General features: G+C 33.6%; 1 protein-coding gene across 10 annotated transcripts in view; it reads left to right on the top strand.

Annotated features, from left to right (window-relative positions):
* DMXL1 (Dmx like 1) overlaps positions 1 to 21,106 on the top strand; it is a 125,914-nt gene that overhangs the window by 69,361 nt on the left and 35,447 nt on the right. For 6 of the 10 annotated variants that reach the window (XM_086410748.1, XM_086410746.1, XM_086410743.1 and 3 more), the window contains 6 exons: positions 3,884 to 4,062; positions 9,739 to 9,869; positions 10,659 to 10,744; positions 11,919 to 12,120; positions 13,356 to 13,473; positions 16,607 to 16,669. In XM_086410748.1, the coding sequence (XP_086266874.1) occupies positions 3,884 to 4,062; positions 9,739 to 9,869; positions 10,659 to 10,744; positions 11,919 to 12,120; positions 13,356 to 13,473; positions 16,607 to 16,669 (779 nt within the window). The remainder of the gene's footprint in view (positions 1 to 3,883; positions 4,063 to 9,738; positions 9,870 to 10,658; positions 10,745 to 11,918; positions 12,121 to 13,355; positions 13,474 to 16,606; positions 16,670 to 21,106) is intronic. The other 4 variants (XM_086410751.1, XM_086410749.1, XM_086410745.1 and 1 more) reach the window with 1 other exon arrangement.

Raw genomic sequence — 21,106 nt, 5'->3', positions numbered from 1 at the left:
TAGGCTTACTGAAAGTGAAAACTGTGATCGTGTTAATGTAAAATGTTATAAAGGGGATAAATTCTTGAAATAGAATGTCCACACACTTATGAAAAATTAAAAATACATTCTTACTAACCAGTCAGCAAGTCTCAATTTTAACAATTCTAGAACATTTCTGAGCACAGATACATAAACAGCTTTACTCGAAGTCCAGGTTGTTCTTTGTTTAACCACTCAGATTTAGCTGTTTTTAGTTGCAAATACCATGTAAAAAACTCTTATCTCACCACTTATCAAATCCTAAATAATCAAAGGGAAAAAAATTATCTGCATCTATATATTTAACCTCTTGGATTGGGACATGGTGTCCAAATAATACAGGATGCTTAAAACATATGGTTTACTCAGTGGTGAGGCTGGGTATAGCCACATATAAATTTTGTGATGCTTATCTGTCGATAAGAACCCAGAAACTATTCTGAATACAATCCGTCATGGATGTAACTGAAAGAGCATTTACAGAAAACATGGCATGATATGATTAATCAGTTTGCTAACCACAAGAAAAAGAGTACACTCATTTAATGATGAAGCCAAGGCATCCTGTTTCTAAAGCTGATTTAGTTTGTAAAGGAGCTGGTAGAAAAAAATAGAAAAACAGAAAAAAGGGAAGAAGTGAAGATAGTAAATAGCAAAGGCAGTAATAGTAATTAGAAGTAGCAGTCCTGTGAGGCAGATAAACTGAGAGTTGGAGAGAGAAAATCTGAGAACAGAAAATTGGCAAAGGGACAAGCGGCGGTGACTTTCAGTGTAAGGCAAAGTTCTGAAATCTCAGTGTGTGAAGGCATTGTTATGTTGTTCTGAAAGCACACCAACTAAAGCAGCACAGCAGCTTGATAAATTTTTGGTTGTAAGTAAGTAGCCTTGTGTGTTTGAGTTACTATTAAATGTAATCATGATGTCCCAGGAGTGTAATTGCATTAGATAATATTCAGTATACATTGTTGACCAAGGGAATAAAAAGATGTATTAGAAAAGTTGATCTGAATTCAGTGAAAAATAATATATATATTTATTTTTTAGTGTTTAAGTATAGCAAAATGAAAACGGATAAGTCTAAAACATTTCATTTTCCTGACAACCTGTTCAGCTATTCAATATCAATGTATTGTATATTGAAGATGAAATACTTTCCTTATAACCCTTGAAAATCTTTTAAAAAGTTTTTTCATACACTTAGTACTGTGAAGTTTTTAAAAGTCACTATTTTCCTTGTTCTGGTATAAATTCTGATTCTAGTATACTTTATAAAAATGGTCTTATGAACTAAATTATTTTTCTCTCTACTAGTCTATTATATAGTTAATGTACTGTTAATGACATAAAATTTAAATATGACTTAAGCTTTGTAATATGAGAAAATGGTAGATGATTTTTACTAGACTAGCTTGACAGGTCAGAATTCTTAACAAAAATGTTATTGTACATAAATCAGTATTTTTAATCAAACTTAATTTACTTTGTGATTTCCACATATGTTAATGTGGGATTTGCTTTTTTCTAATTAATTAAAACTGGTCTGGGTGTATGTTCATGGAGTTATTTTGTTATTATGGTAAACTTTTAAAGTAGATAGTTGAGCAGTAGCAGTTTTTGAAAAATTACTTTTTTTTTCTGTTAACAGTTAGAAATCCATACTTTTGCTTTTTATTGCATTTATAAAGCAAAGCAAAATATTTTAAGAATTTTTGTTGTGTTTCATAATACTTGCAGATGAAAGAATTGTTATTAATTCCCATGCATAACCGTTTTTGTTAACCCACTTTCTAGCTTCTTCATGCCCCTTATAATTCACAAGTTCTGTCTATATCCAAATTCCTTTTCATTTCTCCCTAATGCTGATTTTTCTTTTATTACTATTAAAGTAGCCATTTACTACCTTAATAATGGAACAGTACAGTCAGTTTGCATCCACAGAGTGGCATGCACATTGCTTGATATTTTATTACTAGCTTTTTTCAAAAACAAATGGTGAAGCACCCAGCAGCATTATATATAGTCTCTATTGTAGTGCCCCTGAGCTTCAAAACTACTTGAATCCAACATGATTTAAGCCATAAAATTGTCTTAGGTCTTGCTGCAGTTTGAGGGAAAAGTGGGTGCATCTACTCTAATGACAAGCTTCAAGTCATTTCTAGTTTCCTAGGAGATGCCACTAAGTCTTCTTACTTGTAGCATTTCCTGTAATATATCATTCAGTACTGTGAACCTGTTTGCCATTTCCCCACTGTTCTCCTTGTTCATCAGAAGTGTTTGATAAGTTTTTTCCTTCTGAAATTGAATCTGTAATTTTAAACATTTCGCCATAGTGTGGTTAATTTCATTTTCATGTCATGTGCCTGGGTTCACACACTATACTTTGAAATGTTTTTCTCCCTTTTAAAAAACTGAAAACAAAACAAAACTTTGCTTTAAAAACTCTACTTATTTTTATGACATAGCAAACTTGGTAAAACTATGAATTTAGCCTCATAGGTTTTATTTTTCCCTCAACATCTGTGTTCACATCATATGCCTTCTTATAATCTAAAAATAAAATAAGCAGAATGGTAATATTGGAGTGAAATGACATTTATCTTGGAACACAGCATTAATTTTTGACAGATTAAAAATACCTTTAAATTCTAAATTTTTTACTCAGTGAGAATTTGATTAAAACCATTGTTTAAGTTTTAGAATGTATATAAATGTATGCCACAGATATATTAGAAACATGATTGTTGATTATCAATTGTTTATAAGATCAGAGAAAAAAAATTACATATTGATATGGTTCTTTTTAAAGTCATTTGAAAGATTATGTAATAATCACCAGTTTTTAGCAGTCTCTTAGTATACTAATTTTATGCATTTTATTTTATTTTTTTCTGAAATAACTAAATTATTCTATTAGAGTCAGCTTGGCTGTAACTTGATATAATGCATGAGCATGCTATTTATGCAAGCTGAGTAGCTTCAAGTAATAAAGCAAAATTGTATTACAGCACAAATACTTGTATTCCTTGGAAGGTGAGTAACTTCTTGCTGGAATCATTGAAGAAGAATATTGGTTTGCCTTAATATGGAGTTGTTTACCTATCTATTAGACCATGCCTATGTCCAGGATATCCTTAATTTTCTACTGGTGATTTGCATCTTGTGACTTAGTCTTGATTAAAGATTTGTATAACTTGTTTTTCTTTGCTTATGCCCTTAATATTCTAAGGTAAAATAATAAGGGAATATTGACTCTAAAGTGTTTAGAAGTTAAAACAATAAAAACTGCATTTTCTTCCTCTTCTTTGTATTCCATTGACAAGAAAATTCTATCTCTAACCATTTCTGAAAGTCTGAATCAGTTTAGTAAGTAGTTGTGGTGTTTGAACTTTTTAATATTTTCAGTGAAAAATTAGTAGTAGTTTTTTAGGGGATAAGAGGCCAAGTGATTGCTGAAGAATCTTAGAATCATTGTCTTTAATTAATATTGACATCTCATGATACTGTTTTCCCTGCCCCCACCCATGAAATTCTTAAAAAAAAAAAAAAATGTAGATACTTTTCTGTCATGGTCTTAGCTAAATTATGGACTCATTTATAGGAAGATATTACATCCTCTTCTATATACAATTTACATATACAATAAATGAACATTCAGAGAGTAAGGGACTAGATGAGATAAAAACAAAGATGGCTATACAAGATGATTTTTGTCTCACTTCCTCCACTTCCCTTACTATCATAGCAATCTCAGTTTTGTGTATGTACTTATTTGTAGTTAACCTTAAGTCTCATGTAAAAATAGATGAAATCAGTACAATGAAAATTGTGCTTATTTTAGTAATACTTTTTTTGTTCTTATTAGTTTCTTCACTAGTGGAAGAAGGAGAGAAACAGAACAAATGTTTTAGGCCATCAAAAATGTCTTGCAGAGAATCTGCCTCAGTGACCTCTTCCTCACCACCAGTAAGCCAGGAGACACTGTTAGTTAAAGAGAAGTTCATTCCACCTGAGCTCAGTATCTGGGACTATTTCATTGCCAAGGTAATACAAATGTTATCCAAATGATGATTTGTATAGTTAAACAGAAATGAAAATGTTTAAGTGTAATTGTTGGTGTTTCCAAATATTTTGCCACACAAGTTTAGAAAATGTTCATTTTATCAGGGTAAATTATCACAGAATATATCCTAAAATATTTTGGGCATATTTCAACTATTTTTTAAGGCAATTCTTGTATAAATTAAGATTTTTGCATTTTAAACAACGCAACATTCATAGGAAGATGAAAAGATAAATTGGCTACCACATTAATGGTAATGTGTGTGTGTATGTTAGTCGCTCAGTCTTGTCTGACTCTTTTGCAACCCCATAGACTGTAGCCAACTAGGTTCCTCTGTTCATGGGACTCTCCAGGTAAGAATACTGGAGTGGTTTTACCTTTGCTTTCTCCAAATGGTAATGTACTTGGTAGTGATTAAGGAATCAAGACTGCCAGAAGTCAAAGTGCCATCCAAACTCTAATTCCTTTTCTATGCTGTAGTCCTGCATTATCCTGATGTACTCAGATTTCAGTTTTTAGTTAAATAACATCAATCCCTCAACAATATTGTTCAAGTTTAAAGTTACCACAATTTATTTAATGTTAGTAATTACATAAAAGTACAGACTTTCCTGCTAGCTCTTAGTCCAAAAATCACTGTATAAACAATTCATGCAACTCTTGATCAGTGCCAATCACAACAATTCTTTCAAAGTCTGTTAGTGATTGGTCATTTTGTACCTTTAATTCAGTATTCATTTCATACACAGAAAAACATGTAGTTAGTTGTCTTGCCTCCCTACCTCCCATAATAAATGCAAGTGACGTTTTACAAAACTGGCTAATCAGAACAGGAAATTAGCTGACAAAGTCAAGTGCAACTGGAAATGAAAAGTGAGTACTGGAAATAAAATTCAAATCAAATATAAAAAAAGTTTTAGAAAAATAGCTAACTCTGGGATTTAACATTCTGTCATTTGAGAGACTTTAGATATGCACCCAAGAGAAATTAGTGAGGACCAGCTTATCAACATAAATGAGGAAAGTTTGACAAAAGGATGGAGATGACCTAGAGTACTGAAATTGGGGAAAGAAACAAAAACAAAAAACCTTCACATTAAAAGAACTCTGGGTAATATTTCACAACATTGAAAGTGCAATAAAAAGTTGGATATTGATACAAAGTTAGAAAGGAATTGACAATTTGCTAACAATTAGAAAAGATACTTGCTTTATATTCTGGGTTTTATAAAATTAGAAGGCCAGCACTATTCAAAGCTTTCTTGATAAATTTTTTGCAAAGAAATAAAACACTTTATAAATTCTCACTGATTCTAATTTTGCAGTTCAGTTCAGTTGCTCAGTCGTGTCCAACTCTTTGCAACCCCATGAACCACAGCACGCCAGGCCTCCCTGTCCATCACCAACTCCCAGAGTTCACCCAAACTCATGTCCTTCGAGTCAGTGATGCCATCCAGCCATCTCATCCTCTGTCGTCCCCTTCTCTTCCTGCCCCCAATCCCTCCCAGCATCAAGGTCTTTTCCAATGAGTCAACTCTTCGCATGAGGTGGCCAAAGTGTTGGAGTTTCAGCTTCAGCATCAGTCCTTCCAATGAACACCCAGGACTGATCTCCTTTAGGATGGACTAGTTGGATCTCCTTGCAGTCCAAGGGACTCTGAAGAGTCTTCTCCAACACCACAGTTCAAAAACATGAATTCTTCAGTGCTCAGCTTTCTTCACAGTCCAACTCTCACATCCATACATGACCACTGGAAAAACCAGTATACTAAATAAATACTATTTTCACTATTTTCTTTTTCCTATACATTTATAGTTGACTGTAAGAGTTTTTAGTGTTTTGATGAATTTGTTAATAGTCACAGAACACTTGTAGTTTTTTCATTGATTCTTAAGATTTGCTTTGCATGGTTTCAACTTACATCTGTAGTTTTACATTCTTGTCCTACCATGCCTAGCAAGAACTTCTTGTATATATCCTCTTCTGTGGACAGCCAAATTCCTCACATTCTTAACTTCTGGATTCTTTCCTTACTACCTTGTATTAATTGACTCCTCACTATTTCCTAATGACACCAATCCCTGAGGCCTATTAGGCAGTAGATTTTGTTTTTCTCATATCCAATATGCTTCAGGGTAAAGAAGGGCATTTATATCACCTTGTTTCACATTGCCTTTTGCAGTCATTGATTCATTCAGCAAATGTTTATTATATGCTTTATTTATATTGGAGTATATTTCATCTTCATTTTTGAAGCATAGTTCCTTTTGCTGGGTATATGGTTCCTGATTATCAAGGCCTTCTTTAGTTGTCTTGTTCCTGGATTTGATTAAATTTCTGGCTGGTCTGCCTTTGTTCCAGTGTGTAACACAGGCTAGTTGAGATGTGAAAGTATTAGTCCACTCAGTCCCATCCAACTCTTTGTGACCCCATGGACTATAACCCAGCAGGCTCCTCTATCCATGGAATTCTCCAGACAAGAATAACAGATGCAACTGGAGTGGGTTGCCATTCTCTTCTCCAGGGGATCTTCCCCACCCAGGGATTGAACCCAGGTCTCCTTCATTACAGGCAGATCCTTTCCTGTCTGAGATGTTGGCCTTCCCTAATTGTTTGCTGCTGAAGACTCTTGTTTTTGACCATGCTGCTGGGCATGGGATTTTTTTTTTTTAATTTATTGAAGTATAGTTGATTCACAATGTTGTGTTAATTTCTGTTTTATAGCAAGGTTATCCAGTTACATTACATTCTTTTTCATGTTTTTCATTATGGTTTATCACAGAATATTAAATATATCAATAGTTCCCTGTGCTATATAGTAGGACCTTATTGTTTACCCATTCTCTATATAATAGTTTACATCCACTAATCCTAAAGTCCCATTCCCCACCCCACCTCCATCTTGGCACCCACAAGTCTATTTTCTATATCTGTGAGTCTGTTTGTGTTTCATGGATAAGTTCATATATGTCATATTTTATATTTCACCTATGAGTAATATCATATGGTATCTGTCTTTCTGTCCTTCTCTTTTTGACTTCACTTCTTATGATAATCTCTAGGTCCATCTTCAGCATTATTTCATTCTTTTTTATGACTGAGAACTCCATGCTATATATACACACACATGCACACCACATGTTTTTATTCATTCATCTATGGATAGACACTACTTAGATTGTTTCCATGTCCTGGCTATTGTAAATGGTGCTGCAGTGAACATTGGGGTACATGTATCCTTCCACATTGTGGTTGTCTCTGGTTTTATGGGCATGGAATTCTTATTAAAGACAGCCCTCTCTGGCCAGGCAGCCGAGTTCTTTGTCTTCACAGACTGATAGAACAAATGAGTCACAGAGGGCAGGGGTCGGGCTAGAAATAGCCCCTGGCCAAAATGCTAGATGCTCACTTTTACCAGAGATTGAGTAGTTTTTGTTGTTGTTGTTTCTCCTGGTCACACAACATGTGGGATCCTAGTTCCCTGAGCCAGGGATCGAACCTGAACCCCTGGTAGTGGAAGTGCAGAATCTTAACCACTGGAACACCACGGAAGTCCCTCAGAAGTTTTTCTTGAATAAATACTTCTCTGTGTGTTTGATCAGTTTCCAGTATCTTTATATGATTGTTCTGACAACTTTGTTGAGTTTCCCTGGTGGCTCAGATGGTTAAGAATCCATCTGCAGTGCTGGAGACCTGGGATCGATCATGGGTTGGGAAGATTCCCTGGAAAAGGGGTACAGTTCATGGGGTCACAAAGAGTCAGACATGACTGAGCAACTGAGCATAGTGCAGCACATTACTGCTTTTGGGGCAAAGGACCACCAAGCTATTCTCTCAGGTCTTCCAGAATTTCTACTCCTCTTGCTGTGTTTCTTTATTGAGCTTCCTTGAATCCAAGATTTTGTTTTCTTCTCAAATTTCCCACATCTCTTCTTTCATCCTCATTCAACTGATGACCTCATAAGTCATTTTAAAAAAAGAATCAGACAAAATTCTTTCATCACTCTGTCATGAATCTCTCATCTTATTCTCTCCTCTTATTTACTATTGAGGAAGCATCTTTCCTATCAAAGGCTCTAGTGCTAGTCTGAATCCTGTCCTTGCTTTTCTTTTCTAGCCTTCTGTCTTCTCTATTGTCTTTTCCCATCAGAACAGAATAGTCCTCTGCTGTCTCACATCCCAAATACTGCTTTGACGCCCCAGTTTTTTCCAGCTGTTATCCCATTTTTCTGCTTCTCATTCTCATTCAACTTTTGAAAAGTGTATACATATTATCTCTTATTACCATAGGTCCCCTTCACTTGTAGTCTTTGTATGACTTCTGACACAACTGCCCCCTGAAACTGCTATTACTAAAATTCAAGTGGCACCCATTCTGTTATCAAATATAATGGAAACTTCTTTATCATCGTCTTACTTGACCTCTTAGCAGCATTCAACCATGTGACCATTTCCTCCATTTTGAATTACTTTTATCTCGTTCTCTTGATACCAGTCTCTTCTAGTTTACTTCCTAACTTTGTTCTTTATTCCTTTGAAATGTTCTTTATCCTTCCTTTTCTACCTGACCTGTGAATCTTGGTCTTTAAGATTTGGGTTTTTTATTTTCTTCAGTAATTCCCCTGTCACAACTAGAGTCTTCCCATTTTAGTAATTGGCATCTTCATCCATGTAGTTGCTCAAGCAGAAACCCAGAAATTGTCTTTTCCTTCTCTTTCCCTTGCTCTCCAAGTTGATCAGTAAATCTGTCAATGCATTCCCTCAGGTATACTCTGAATGTGTTATTTAACTCCATCTCCATGACTGACGCCTGTATCCAGACTGCCCGCTCTTGCCTTAATTTCTGATGTCTCCCATTTCTACTCTTCGCATTTGACTTTTCTCTAAAAAGGCCGTGGTCATAGTGATACTCCTAAAAGCATAAATATCAATACCTGTACTCTACTTAACACTCACTGGTGGCATTCCATTACACTCTTTACTGTGTTGTCCAAAAACCCTACCTTGTCTGTCACGTGCTGTTTTCTTCTATTTTTTTTGCCAACACTGTCCTTTTGCTTTAGTAGCCTTCAGCCAAATTCTTTTTTCCCATGCCAAACTTTTTTCCTTTATTAAAGCCTTTTTGCGTACTATTACTACTGCCTAAAATGCTTTTCTTCCCTCTCGTTATATGGCTTATTCCTTCTTGTCCTTTTAAGTCTCACTTAAATTACACTTTTCAAAGAGGCGTTTTATGGTTAGCTTATCTCAACTCTTATTAATATTCTTATTCCCAGTGCTGTCTGTTTTTTTCTTTATAACACAGCTAAATTCAATTTATATTTAGTTTTCTAGTATTTGCCTATTTTTCCCCACTAAAATATGTTATGTGAGAGCAGTGACTGCGTATACGTCTTAAATTTTCTTACATTGAGTATACTTTTGATACATAGTGGATGCTGAATAAATTTTTTGTTGATACGATGACTAAATAAGCGAACCAACTAAAGTGGTATTGAAGGCACAGACTGTCAAAAAAGAAGCAGCCAAATACTTGCTACTTTATTTTCTTTTAATGAAGTACTCAAAAATGGAATAAATTGCTGATATTAGGCTATTTAATTGCATGTATTAAGTCATATAGTTGGATAATAAATTCTATAACTTTTTTCTTTTAGCCATTTCTACCTGCTTCCCAAAGTAGAGCTGAATATGATTCAGAGGAGAGTCTGGAAAGTGATGATGATGACGATGATGTTTTAGCTTCAGATTTCCATCTCCAGGAACATTCTAACTCAAATTCATATAGGTATGGAATATTTAATTTTAAGCTTCTTTAAAAATTTTTGTTTTTTTAATTTTGAAAATAATGCATGTGAAATTAGTATCTTGGTGAATTATAACCTAGATCTGAATTGTTAAGTTCCCTTCCAAAACAGTAATTCCACAGTTAATTTTTGATTGTGTACTTTATGACAATTTAGAGTAATAAAAACCAGTACTATAAGGGATAAATTTTTCACTTGAAAAAGAAAGAAGCCAAAATGTCTCTGTTTAATTTTTAACAAAAAAGCAAATCTGAAGCATATCTCTTCCAGCTGAGTCTTCCTCTATGCTGTTTACAGATACTCATTCTTATGAGTTTCTGGTTTATCCTTCTGTTTTCAAAAATTAGCTTGTGTGTGTCTCTCTGTGTATGTAAAATCTTATTTCTGCTGCTTTCTTACACAGAAGGTAGTAGGTACCATATTAAATGTAATGTTTATAGCTTGCTTTTTATTTATTAATACATGCTAAAGTTCACTTCATATTAACATTCATAGATCCTTTTTTGTTCTTTTTTTATGGCTACCCTAAAATATTCCATGATTCAAAGCTAGTTATTCAGTCATTACTCTCCTGATGGATAATTTGTTGTTTATACTCTTTTGCTATTGCAGATAATGCTGACATGAGTAACTGCATGTGTATATTGTTTTGTTTTTGTGGAGGTATATCTTCAGGGTAGATTCCTAGTAGTGAGTTATTGGGACAAAGAGTAGTGCAGTCTTCTAAATCCCTAAGTAAATTTTTAACAAATCTATTGCTTTATTTATAGTTGGTCATTGATGCGTTTGGCAATGGTACAGCTGGTGCTCAGCAATTTGAAGACTTTCTATCCTTTTGCAGGTCATGATCTTGCAGGTAATACATAGCTTAACATGAACTAATATTGCCATTGCTTTTGATTTACTGTTTTGTATTTTTTTCAAATAGTGGAGAAAAAGTTTAGTAACTTCCTGCTGGTAGAAGATTGGGTTCTTTTAACCAAAGCAACCATCTATAAATGAGTCTATCATATTATTAGTTGCTGTTAGAAAGACAGGATCCAAGAAAGCAGGGAATGTGCAGCTGATGTGATTAACTGCACCAAGACTGTGTTTATAGCTCTAGTCAAAGAGTTGGGTATTTCCTAGTTGTAGACACACAGGAGACTAAACAAAAGCAAAAATGTAGTAATTATTAACTCCGATGGATGAAAAGGTTGTATAGGAAAGAAAGGGGTACTATTACTGTACCAAGTAGTTTAGCTGTGATCCGCATTTTTATATGTATGTGTGTGTGTGTGTGTGTATATATATATAAAACAAGGTAGATGCTAAAATACTAATTTAACCAGAAATTATTATGGACTATATTGGATTGATGGAGAGAAAGGAAGTTTATTCTCATATTCCATAGTAGTTAAATCAGTAGATCACTTCTAAACTTGAAAAAACTCAAGAATTTGCAGTAAGCATACTATTTAGATTTTTGAAGGTAAAAAAATAGCTAAAGATTGAAAGTAGGATCAGGATTTAGAAGTATGGAAATGTAAAATGTGAAGTGTTGAGTTTTGTAGTATTATTTAAATTTTTTTTTTTACCTTGTGTATTGTGTTAATTCTCAAAAGAAGTGTAAGTTATATGCTGTGCAGAAATTGGGCTGATACAAAGATTTAAAGTAAGTGATTTTCCGTCCAGACATATTTTTATAATATTCAGGTACATTTTTTTTCATATGAAATTAAAGTCAGATGCAGTAATTCCTATAGCAGTTATTTAAATCACAAGTCACAAATGTTATTTCAAGTTCTAGTAGTAAAGGTATGATGTAATTTTGACCTAGATTGCCCTTTTTCTGTTATCCTAGGCCACTAATTATGTTGAAATGCCATACAGATTTACAGCATCCTTCTTTTCAGTCCTCTGGATTTCTGTGCTCACCTCGCTTTCACGTCTCCTCTGCCAAAATGTGTATATCTTATTTCAGTCGTTTGTAAGATTGAATATAGCATTTTATTACAGAAGATAAATGTGGGTCAATTTTCTCTTTTTAGAGCTTCCAGTTAGTTCACCACTTTGCCATGCTGTTCTAAAAACTCTTCAGTGCTGGGAACAAGTTCTTCTCCGACGACTTGAAATCCACGGGGGACCACCTCAAAATTTCATTGCAAGTCATACCTCTGAAGAGAGTGTTTCTGCAGGTCCTGCAATTCTCCGCCACAAAGCTTTGCTGGAACCTACAAACACTCCTTTCAAGTAGGTTTTCATATGGATACTATTTTGAGTTTTACTAAGTCAGAATGTTAGTGGTATTTCAAGAAGAAAATGTTTTAGTACTTCTTACATTTAATTTCTGTTCTGGGCTCACATCTGTGTCTTTGTGTAATGCATATTATAGTCTGGATGTTAGCAAACATTTGTGACAAAGGTTTATATAGTAAATATTTTAGGCTTTGCTGGCCCTACAGTCCTTGTTGGAGCTGTTCAACCCTGTCATTGGAGAGTGAAAGCAACCATAAACAATAAGTGAATGGGCATATCTGTGATCCAATGAATTTTTTTAAGTTTTATATAGGAGTATAATTGATTAACAATGATCTGTTATAGATGTAATTCACTTATACCCATACAAGTATCCATTCTTTGTAAAATTGTTCTCTCATTTAGGTTATTACAGAATATTGAGCCAAGTTCCCTGTGCTATACAATGGGTCCTTGTTGCTTATCTATTCTAAATATAATACAGTCAATAAACTTTATTTTTGAATATGAAAGGTAGGCTGGATTTGAACTGTTGGCCAGCATTCCCTAACACCTACTTCGGAGCAGAGCTATTTGGAATAGTTTTTTAGCAAACTGTTTTACTGTACATGAAGAAATAAAGCATTTGTACCAAAAGATAAATCAGTTCAGTGCTTGCTTCCTTAAGAAAATTACTACAGAAAATGTTAACTGAAGAAACAGTGTACTTCGTGGCTCAGTGATATAGTTGATTCCCATTCTTTCACAGGCTCTTCCCTCATTGCTCATCAGTAACAGAGTTCATGGGCTAGTACGCGTTCACAGACAACACTTTTAGTGGCTTTGTTTCTGGATCTCTTCTAGGACGCATACCTCTTTTGTTAGATCTTATATTCTTAGGTTAAAGGTCAGCAAACTGCAAACCATGGGGCCAAATCCACACCTCCTTCTGTGTTGTCAATAAAGGTTTATGGTTTATATCCACACCCTTTCATTTTAGTATTAACTGTGGATGCTTTCCCACTTCAGTGGTGAAGTTACGTGGTTGTAGGAGAGAACATATGGCCTACAAAGCCTGAAATATTTACTGTCTCTTCTTTTAAGAAAAGTATTACTGATTACTACCCTAGATGATGTGGTCTGATTCTAGATAACTTATTATTATAATCATTGATACAGCACCAAGGAAATGTAATCAAGTTAATCAGAAGTCTCTGAAGTGTATAGTGAAATATATTGCCTCTCTGTAGATCTAAACACCATTTGGCACTGTCTGTGAAGAGACTTTGGCAGTACTTGGTGAAGCAGGAAGAAATTCAAGAAACCTTTATCAGAAATATATTCACAAAGAAAAGATGTCTAAATGAGGTCTGTATAAATTAAAACTTGTTTGCTATTTTGTTATTAATGCCTTGTATTTTTAACTATAAAGATTTGTATTTTACAGACTTTTATAAAAATTCATTTTTTTATGTCATAAACATGTATGTTAATACATAGAGACAGTTGATATTTTCCTAACTGAAGTAACTAATTCAGATGTAGTTGGGGCTTTTTTTCCCCAAAAAGATACTGTTTAACTTAGAATTCTGTATCTTGTTTCCTGATTTTGAGTTGTCATGACTACCATTTGAGACAAAGGGGGAATTTCCCATCCTTTTCATGTGATAAAGTTTATCTTAGAAGTTTCATTGAAACTAGGTTTTTATACTGAAAACATATCAAATATGTACATTTTATTTTTATTGTATTGATACTTAGTACAGTTTTATAATCTCAGTTTATAATTATACTGTAATTGGTTGATTGTACCTTAATGTTATCATAATACAGATTATTTTTCTCATTTAGTTCAGTGCTACTCATAAGTCCAGTTTGATATGGGGGACTTGTACTGGAATATAAATTAACATATTGCTTCTTTCTTTGAAATAATTTTGCTATCAAGAAGTATTGTATAAATTAAGCAGTGGGTTTAGTGATGTAGTTAATTCCTTATTTTCTCATGTATCAGTAACAGAGAGTTCAAGACTGGTGGCTGGTTTGTGGATCACACTTTGAGAAGCTCTGAACTAATCTGAAAGCAGGCTTTTCAGTTTTTGAAGTGGGAGGAAAAAAGGAAGAGATTTCAGTTAGAAAGATAAGGAAATAGAATGGCTTCTTAAAGACAAGTTAGCAAAAAGCAAGATGACATCTAACCTTATTGGATAAGAAAAATTACTTATGTCTTGTCTGTCAGTTTAAGAACTAATTTGTTAGAGGCAACTACATGTGTTACTATTTACTATTTGCCTGATTATGTAAATATATTTGAATTAGCCAAGTCAGGAAACAAAATACATGGTATTCTTGCTAACTTAGAAGACTTTTGATAAGTATCTAGTCAAAAAATAGATACAGTTAAATATAGTACAAGTTAACGTACTTCTTTTTAACCTTTGGTGAGACATATCTTAAATATTTAATATATGTATTATTTTAAAACAGTTGAAGAAAACCTTTGGATAAATAAAATTGAAAATTGTGCTATGTAAGAGTGTCAGAGTAATTAGAATGTGTTTACTGGTGAGGTAATGTTTCTTATTTTAAAGTACCTTTGACTAAAATAATATGTTGCAAGTTAAAGCCTTCTAATAATGATATACAAAGCGCTGCTGCATTCTGAATAAAAAGCATGTTTTACTATGCTTGTTATTACTACTTTAATTTCTTTGATGCACCTTGTAATATGAACATGCAAATTGAGCATAGTAATTTCAAGTACAAAATTTTTTTTAAAACCCATTGCCGTATTTGATAAATATAGTTGTGAAAATAAAAATATTTCTCCACTGCTGATATATTTAGTGCATTTGGGAAATGAAATCATTCTCAAACAAAACAAAAAACTAGTTTACTACTAGATTGTCTAGTTGAATCAGGAAATAGAATCATTAAGGGAATAGAGCATAACTAAGCCAGAATGCATAAGGAATGGTAATGGATAAATGAGTATAGATATACCTGTTAAACTCATCTGCTGTTTTATTCTTAGTTTTTTTAGGAGTTTCATAATATCTTAAGAAAATTTTAGTTATTTTTGTATTGTAATTATTTTAATAAAAATCATGAATATGGATGCTAGACTATAAAACATTTTAGTTATCATTTAGCTAAATATTTTCTCTGATTTTAGTTTTTTTAATCTCCAAAATAAATATAATACACTTTTCAGTATTTGACTAGCAGACTTAACTTATTTAAAACCCAGCATGATTAATGGCAGTTATGAGAAATTTATTGTTACTGCTTTGTTGTCTTATTCTAAACAGTGACATTTTCATGAAGGAAATATGAAAAGAAAAATTTTACCTAGTAAAAGAGATTAAATGGAATTAAATAAAATATTAACTTTATAGAGTTGGTACAAAATTACTTAATCTTTACTGGAAAGTTGACTGGCTTTTTGTAGTATTTTCAAAATTACCTTCCATCTCTCTGTTTTATAAAATGATGATTTTTTAAAATATAAATTTATTTATTTTAATTGGAGGCTAATTACTTAATAGTTGAGCCCAAGTCTCTGTGACTTTTCAGATGGTTAGAAAATAGATACATGACAGGCCCTATATTTACAGTAGATGTTGGAGAGTATTTTGAGAGTGCTGCTGTTTCTTTATTCCTATACATTTTTGGAATGAAATTTTCTTCATCTGACATTAAAGTTCTGGTGTATCCTCAGATCTTTTCTTTTCCTATGTAATATAGTTTGCTGGCACCTACATCTTTAAAATAGAAGTCCTTCACTGTACTTATTTAAAAGTAAAATACAAATATAGATAGCTGCAAATAGACTATATCCTAATCAGTCCCAACCCCCCAAAAATGCTTGACAGCTGTCATCTTAATCCTCAGTTTCTTTTTTTGTTTTGTTTCATTTTCTAAGAACTAAAGGTCGTGAACCATCTCTGTCTTTAACAAGTGCTAATATCCTCTTTTAAAAAGAATATGTGGCTCCAAGCATTTTATTGACTATTTCTGGCTAAGTCAAGAGAAGGAGTTAGAAATCTTGAAATCAAAGTTTCTAATCAGGAGATTTTCCTTGAGGAATGAGATATCATAATGGAGATAAGACTTAATAGTGTGTAAGAGAACAGTTTGACTTTAATTTTCATTTGATAATACTCTGGCACTCGTAGCTCTGAAATTTGTAGTGTAAAGTACTCTGGACTTAATCTTGCTTAAATGTCAACATTTCAAATGAGTGAAGTGAGTAAAAATTTCTTAGGAAATAGAATAAAATTTGCAGTGATTGTTAATGAGTTCTGAGGGATTAAGTTTTCTCTAACCCCCAATCATGCCTCTCCACACATACTTCGTTTAAAATATATGAAATTTTAAAAAATAGTTCAGTATTGTTTTCTAGTAAATTTGGTTAAAAATAAAAAGAAATATCCCCAGTATTTTACATGTTACATCTCATCTTTACTCTTTGTCATATGGTTATTCTTTTTTGATGAAGTCATTAGAGGACAACTGTGAAACCATCAAAAATTCTATGATGGAGGAGCCAAACATCAATAAGGTACAAAATGTCATTCAACTGAAATTAGAAATTGCATTCTTTAACGGGAAAAACAAAGTGTTTGCATTTAGTTCTGGATTGGACTTTGTTTCCAATGCAGTTAAATTGCTGCATTACTTTTTAAAGTAATTAATTACCTCAAATTACTTTTTTTTTAACAAGTTAAATATTGTAATCATTAAAAAATATTTCTGTTTTGTTTTTAAGAGAATGCAATTTTAAACAGAGTTGAATGTATCCTGTTTTGGCTACAAATTTTTATGAGTAAATAAAACTAAAGTTCTTAATAAAACATAATTATAGTAGGTATTATAGAATTATAGTAGTATTGTTCTGTTTCTGCAAGTATCATTTTTGAAGTTAAAATTCTCTTCTGTGATTGTAATTACTTAAAATATATCAAATAATATTATGTAGCTTTTATTTTGGCTCAGATGGTAAAGAATCTGCCTGCAATACAGGAGACCCAGGTTCAATCCCTGGGTTGGAAAGATCCCCTGGAGAAGGAAATGGCAATATTCCACTCCAGTATTCTTGCCTGCAGAATTCCATGGACAGAAGAGCCTGGTGGGCTGCAGTCCATGGGGTCGCAAAGAATTGAACACTACTGTGTAACTAACATACACACAGCATTTATTTTACTAGTACCAGTAGCATACAGCACATTGCCTTATGCATAGTAAGTACTCAAAGTACTTGAGAACAAGAGCAGAAAGGATGAGAATTTGTACAATCATAAAACAACTCCCAGGTGGTTTTAATGATTACCAGGCAAAGAATATTGTTAACTGTGTGTTTGATGGAATTCACCAGAGAAATTATCTGGGCCTGGAGTTTTTAAATCTCCAGCTTCTTATTTTTTAACAGATACAGGGTAGTACAAGCTATCTGTTTCTTCTTAAGTGAACTTTCTTAGTCCATACCTTTAAAAAAATTTTTCTGCTTCCCTTCAGTTATCAAATTTATTGGTTAAAGTTGTTAATAGTTTTCCCTTATCTTTTTAATACACAGTAGAATATGGTGATATTATCTCTCATTTCTCTGCTATAATCTTGAAAACAAAATTATTTCTTAATATTCATATTCCCTAATTCTTTGAGTATTGATGTAATTTTATATTCATCCAGTTGCTTCCCATTTCCTTCTGTTATGCCTTTGATATTTTTTAGAGCTCATCTTCATGTTTGTTTTAGTAAATCATTAGGGTCGTGCTGAAGTACACCTGGGCATACAGGTGTACTTCATTATATTGCAGGTCGTAGTAACTGAAAACCACTAATGAGACCTTTCCATAGATGTGTTGTGTGACACTGAGCTCATTCCACACTTGAAGCCTCATTTACTAAGGCTTCGACTTGTAAAATGAGAGTTGATAGTTTTAAACATGCTGCTGCTTTAATTGAAATAGCAGTAGAGTCCTGGATTTAGTCTGTTAGAACTTTTCCCTTCTTTTCCAATTCCTAAAGAAAGCCTTGTGGAACCCAAATACAATTCAGATCAGTTTCTGCATAAAATGTCTTTTAAAAGAATTATGATAAAATATGTATATAAAATTTATCATTTTGTTTTCAGTATACAGTTCAGTGACATTAAGTACATTAATATGGTAGTGCAACCATCATGACATCCATTCCCAGAACTTCTTCATTTTCCTAAAATGAAGCTCTTTTCCTGTTAAACAGTGCTGCAGCCCCAGGCAGTTACCTTTCACTCTATGAATTTTATTTCCCTCAGTACCCATCATACTTGGAATCATACAATATTTGTCCTTTTGTGACTGGCTTATTTCATTTAGTGTAACATCTTCAAGGTTCATCCATGTCATAGCATGTACCAGAATTTTGTTTCTTTTCAAGATTAATAATATCCTATTGTGTATATATAATGTATTCTGTTCATCTATTCATCTGTTAATGAGCATTTGGGTTGTATCCCATCTTTTTTTTTTTTTTAATTTAATTTTATTTTTTAACTTTACAATATTGTATTGGTTTTGCCATATATCAACATGATCTGCCACAGGTATACATGTGTTCCTGTGAGCATTGGAATGCAAATATCTCTTCCAGTCTCTGCTTTCATTTCTTTGTGTGTATACTGAGAAGTGGAATTGCTGGATCATATGGTAATTCTGTGGTTAGTTTTTTTATCTACATAATCTCATAAAAATCTCTTTTAGCATTAATATTTGGATTTCACCCTCATATATCCAGCCCAATCACATTTTATAAGCATGACTTGAAACCTTATATTAAGAAGACCTTTAAGACCATATTCATTGTGATTTTTTTTTACTCTGATTTTATGTTGTATGACTTTTAATGTTTGTAGCACATGCGAGTTCAGTATTTTTATTTGCCAGTATCATGTCCCTAGTAGCTTGGATGGTAAAGCGTCTGCCTACAATGTAGGAGACCTGGGTTCGATCCCTGGGTCGGGAAGATCCTCTGGAGAAGGAAATGGCAACCCACTCCAGTATTCATGCCTGGAAAATCCCACGGACCGAGGAGCCTGGTGGGCTACAGTCCATGGGGTCACAAAGAGTTGGATACGACTGAGCAACTTCTCTTCACTTCACATCATGTCCCCACTTCCTTCCTTTCTTCCCCAGCTTAGATTCCATGAGCCCTCACCATCTGAGCCGCCAGGGAAGCTCTCTCATTATGATTAATCCCTTGCAAGCCTCCTCAACCTTTTTGCCCTCTTCTCTCTACACTGTACTTGCCTTCAAAATTCCCAAACCTGTTTAAACCTAGCTCTCTACCAACTCTATGTCTGCACCCAAGTAGCTGAACATGGATGAAGTAAAAACACAAACCATGGGGACTTGCCTTGTTTAAAATTTATAGTCACAAATCTCAAATTAAACTATCACACCATCATAATTTTTTCTTCATTTTCTTTTCGTTCTCCCTACATTTTTTCCCTTTTATCTCAGCTTTCCAATATTTCTTTACTACTTTCCATGGATGACTTCATTTTGCTATCAAAATAAGTACAGTCAGCAGAGATTTAGCCCACCATATTGTCCCATCACCCGATCTCACTTCTGTTCTATATGCAGATATTTTGTTCTGCCTTCTCTCACAATAGATGATCTGATGCTGTTTTATCCAAAGCCAGATCTTCCACTTGTGCACTGATCCTATCTGCTCTTACCTCGCCAAGAACTTTGCTTCGGTATTTATTCCTCATCTCACTGTCATGATAAATTTTTACCTAAGTTATTCTCAATGTAAGTAAATATATTTTATTGTCTTTAATATGAAAACCAAAAAAAAATCTATCTTTGAGTCTATCACCTTATTTCTCTAAACCTTTATCTAGGAAAATTCATTTGTAGAGTTGCCTATAAAGTCATTCAAGAATGAAACTTAAAGAGTAATATTGCAGAAACCATGTAGGAACTACCCAGTTTCAGAAATGAAACATTGTCAACTCAGTTGAATGCCCCTGTGAACATTCCCCAATGGACTTCCTTCCCTATTTACCAAATGTCACATGTTCCTCTAACCTAGTTAGGTATTATCTTTAGCCCGCTCCATTGTGATTGTCCTAGTGTGTGACTAAACTGATTACAGTAGTCAATTTTCTGTCTTTATAAAATTCAACTTTTTAGTATCCTTTGATAGTGTTAATCTCAGCTACTTTTTTGAAACCCTTGGTTCGAGAATGTTTCCTGTTCTTTCAGTTTATTCACTGTCAGTATTTCTCTTTCCCAGTGCTATTTCCCAGTCCTGAAATGACCAATCTTTTTTTTTCATACCATTGAAATGTGGAATACTCCAGGACTGACTTCTCTAACCTTTTCTCTTCCTATCTTTACTTTCTCTTTGGTTTATCTGATAGCTTAAATATCATCCATTGGCTGATAATCTTAATTATTCCTAATATTTAATGAGTAGGAATAATTAGGAATTACTGCCTAATTATTCCTACTCATTTCATGAATTCCAGACCTGCATATATAACCTAATAGTTACCTCCCCCTGAATGTCAAAACACAGAATTTTCTGTCTTCCCCTAATTCCAGCCTAAACCCACTCTTTCCTTTGCTTTCATCCGGTATCCTTTATTGAGACAGATCTGTAAACGGGGAGTCATCCTTGCTTCCTCTAATATTCATACTGCAGTTTCAGCCCATTGACAAAATTTATCTCATTTCTAATCACTACCACTGTTCTACTGCCCTAATCAAATCCACCACTACCTCTCACTTGAGCTATTGTGGTAGCCTCTTAACTCATTTCCTGGCTGCCAGTCTCTCACCCTTTGTGCTTTGCCCTACAACATCCAGAATTACCAAAACCTTCCAGTATTTTTCTAACTTGAAAGATGAAATCTGGATTCTTTATTATGGCTTTTAAGGCTCTGTACAAACCAAACCTGCTACTTCTCCAAACTCATCTCCTACAACTTGTTATTGTTCTCAAAATT

Source organism: Bos grunniens, chromosome 7 (genome assembly GCF_055505025.1).
Source record: "Bos grunniens cultivar Pamir isolate PY7600 chromosome 7, Bosgru_T2T1.0, whole genome shotgun sequence".
Taxonomy (NCBI): Eukaryota; Metazoa; Chordata; class Mammalia; order Artiodactyla; family Bovidae; genus Bos; species Bos grunniens.
The sequence above is the reverse complement of the archived record's forward strand: the minus strand, read 5'-3'. Positions and strand labels throughout refer to the sequence as shown.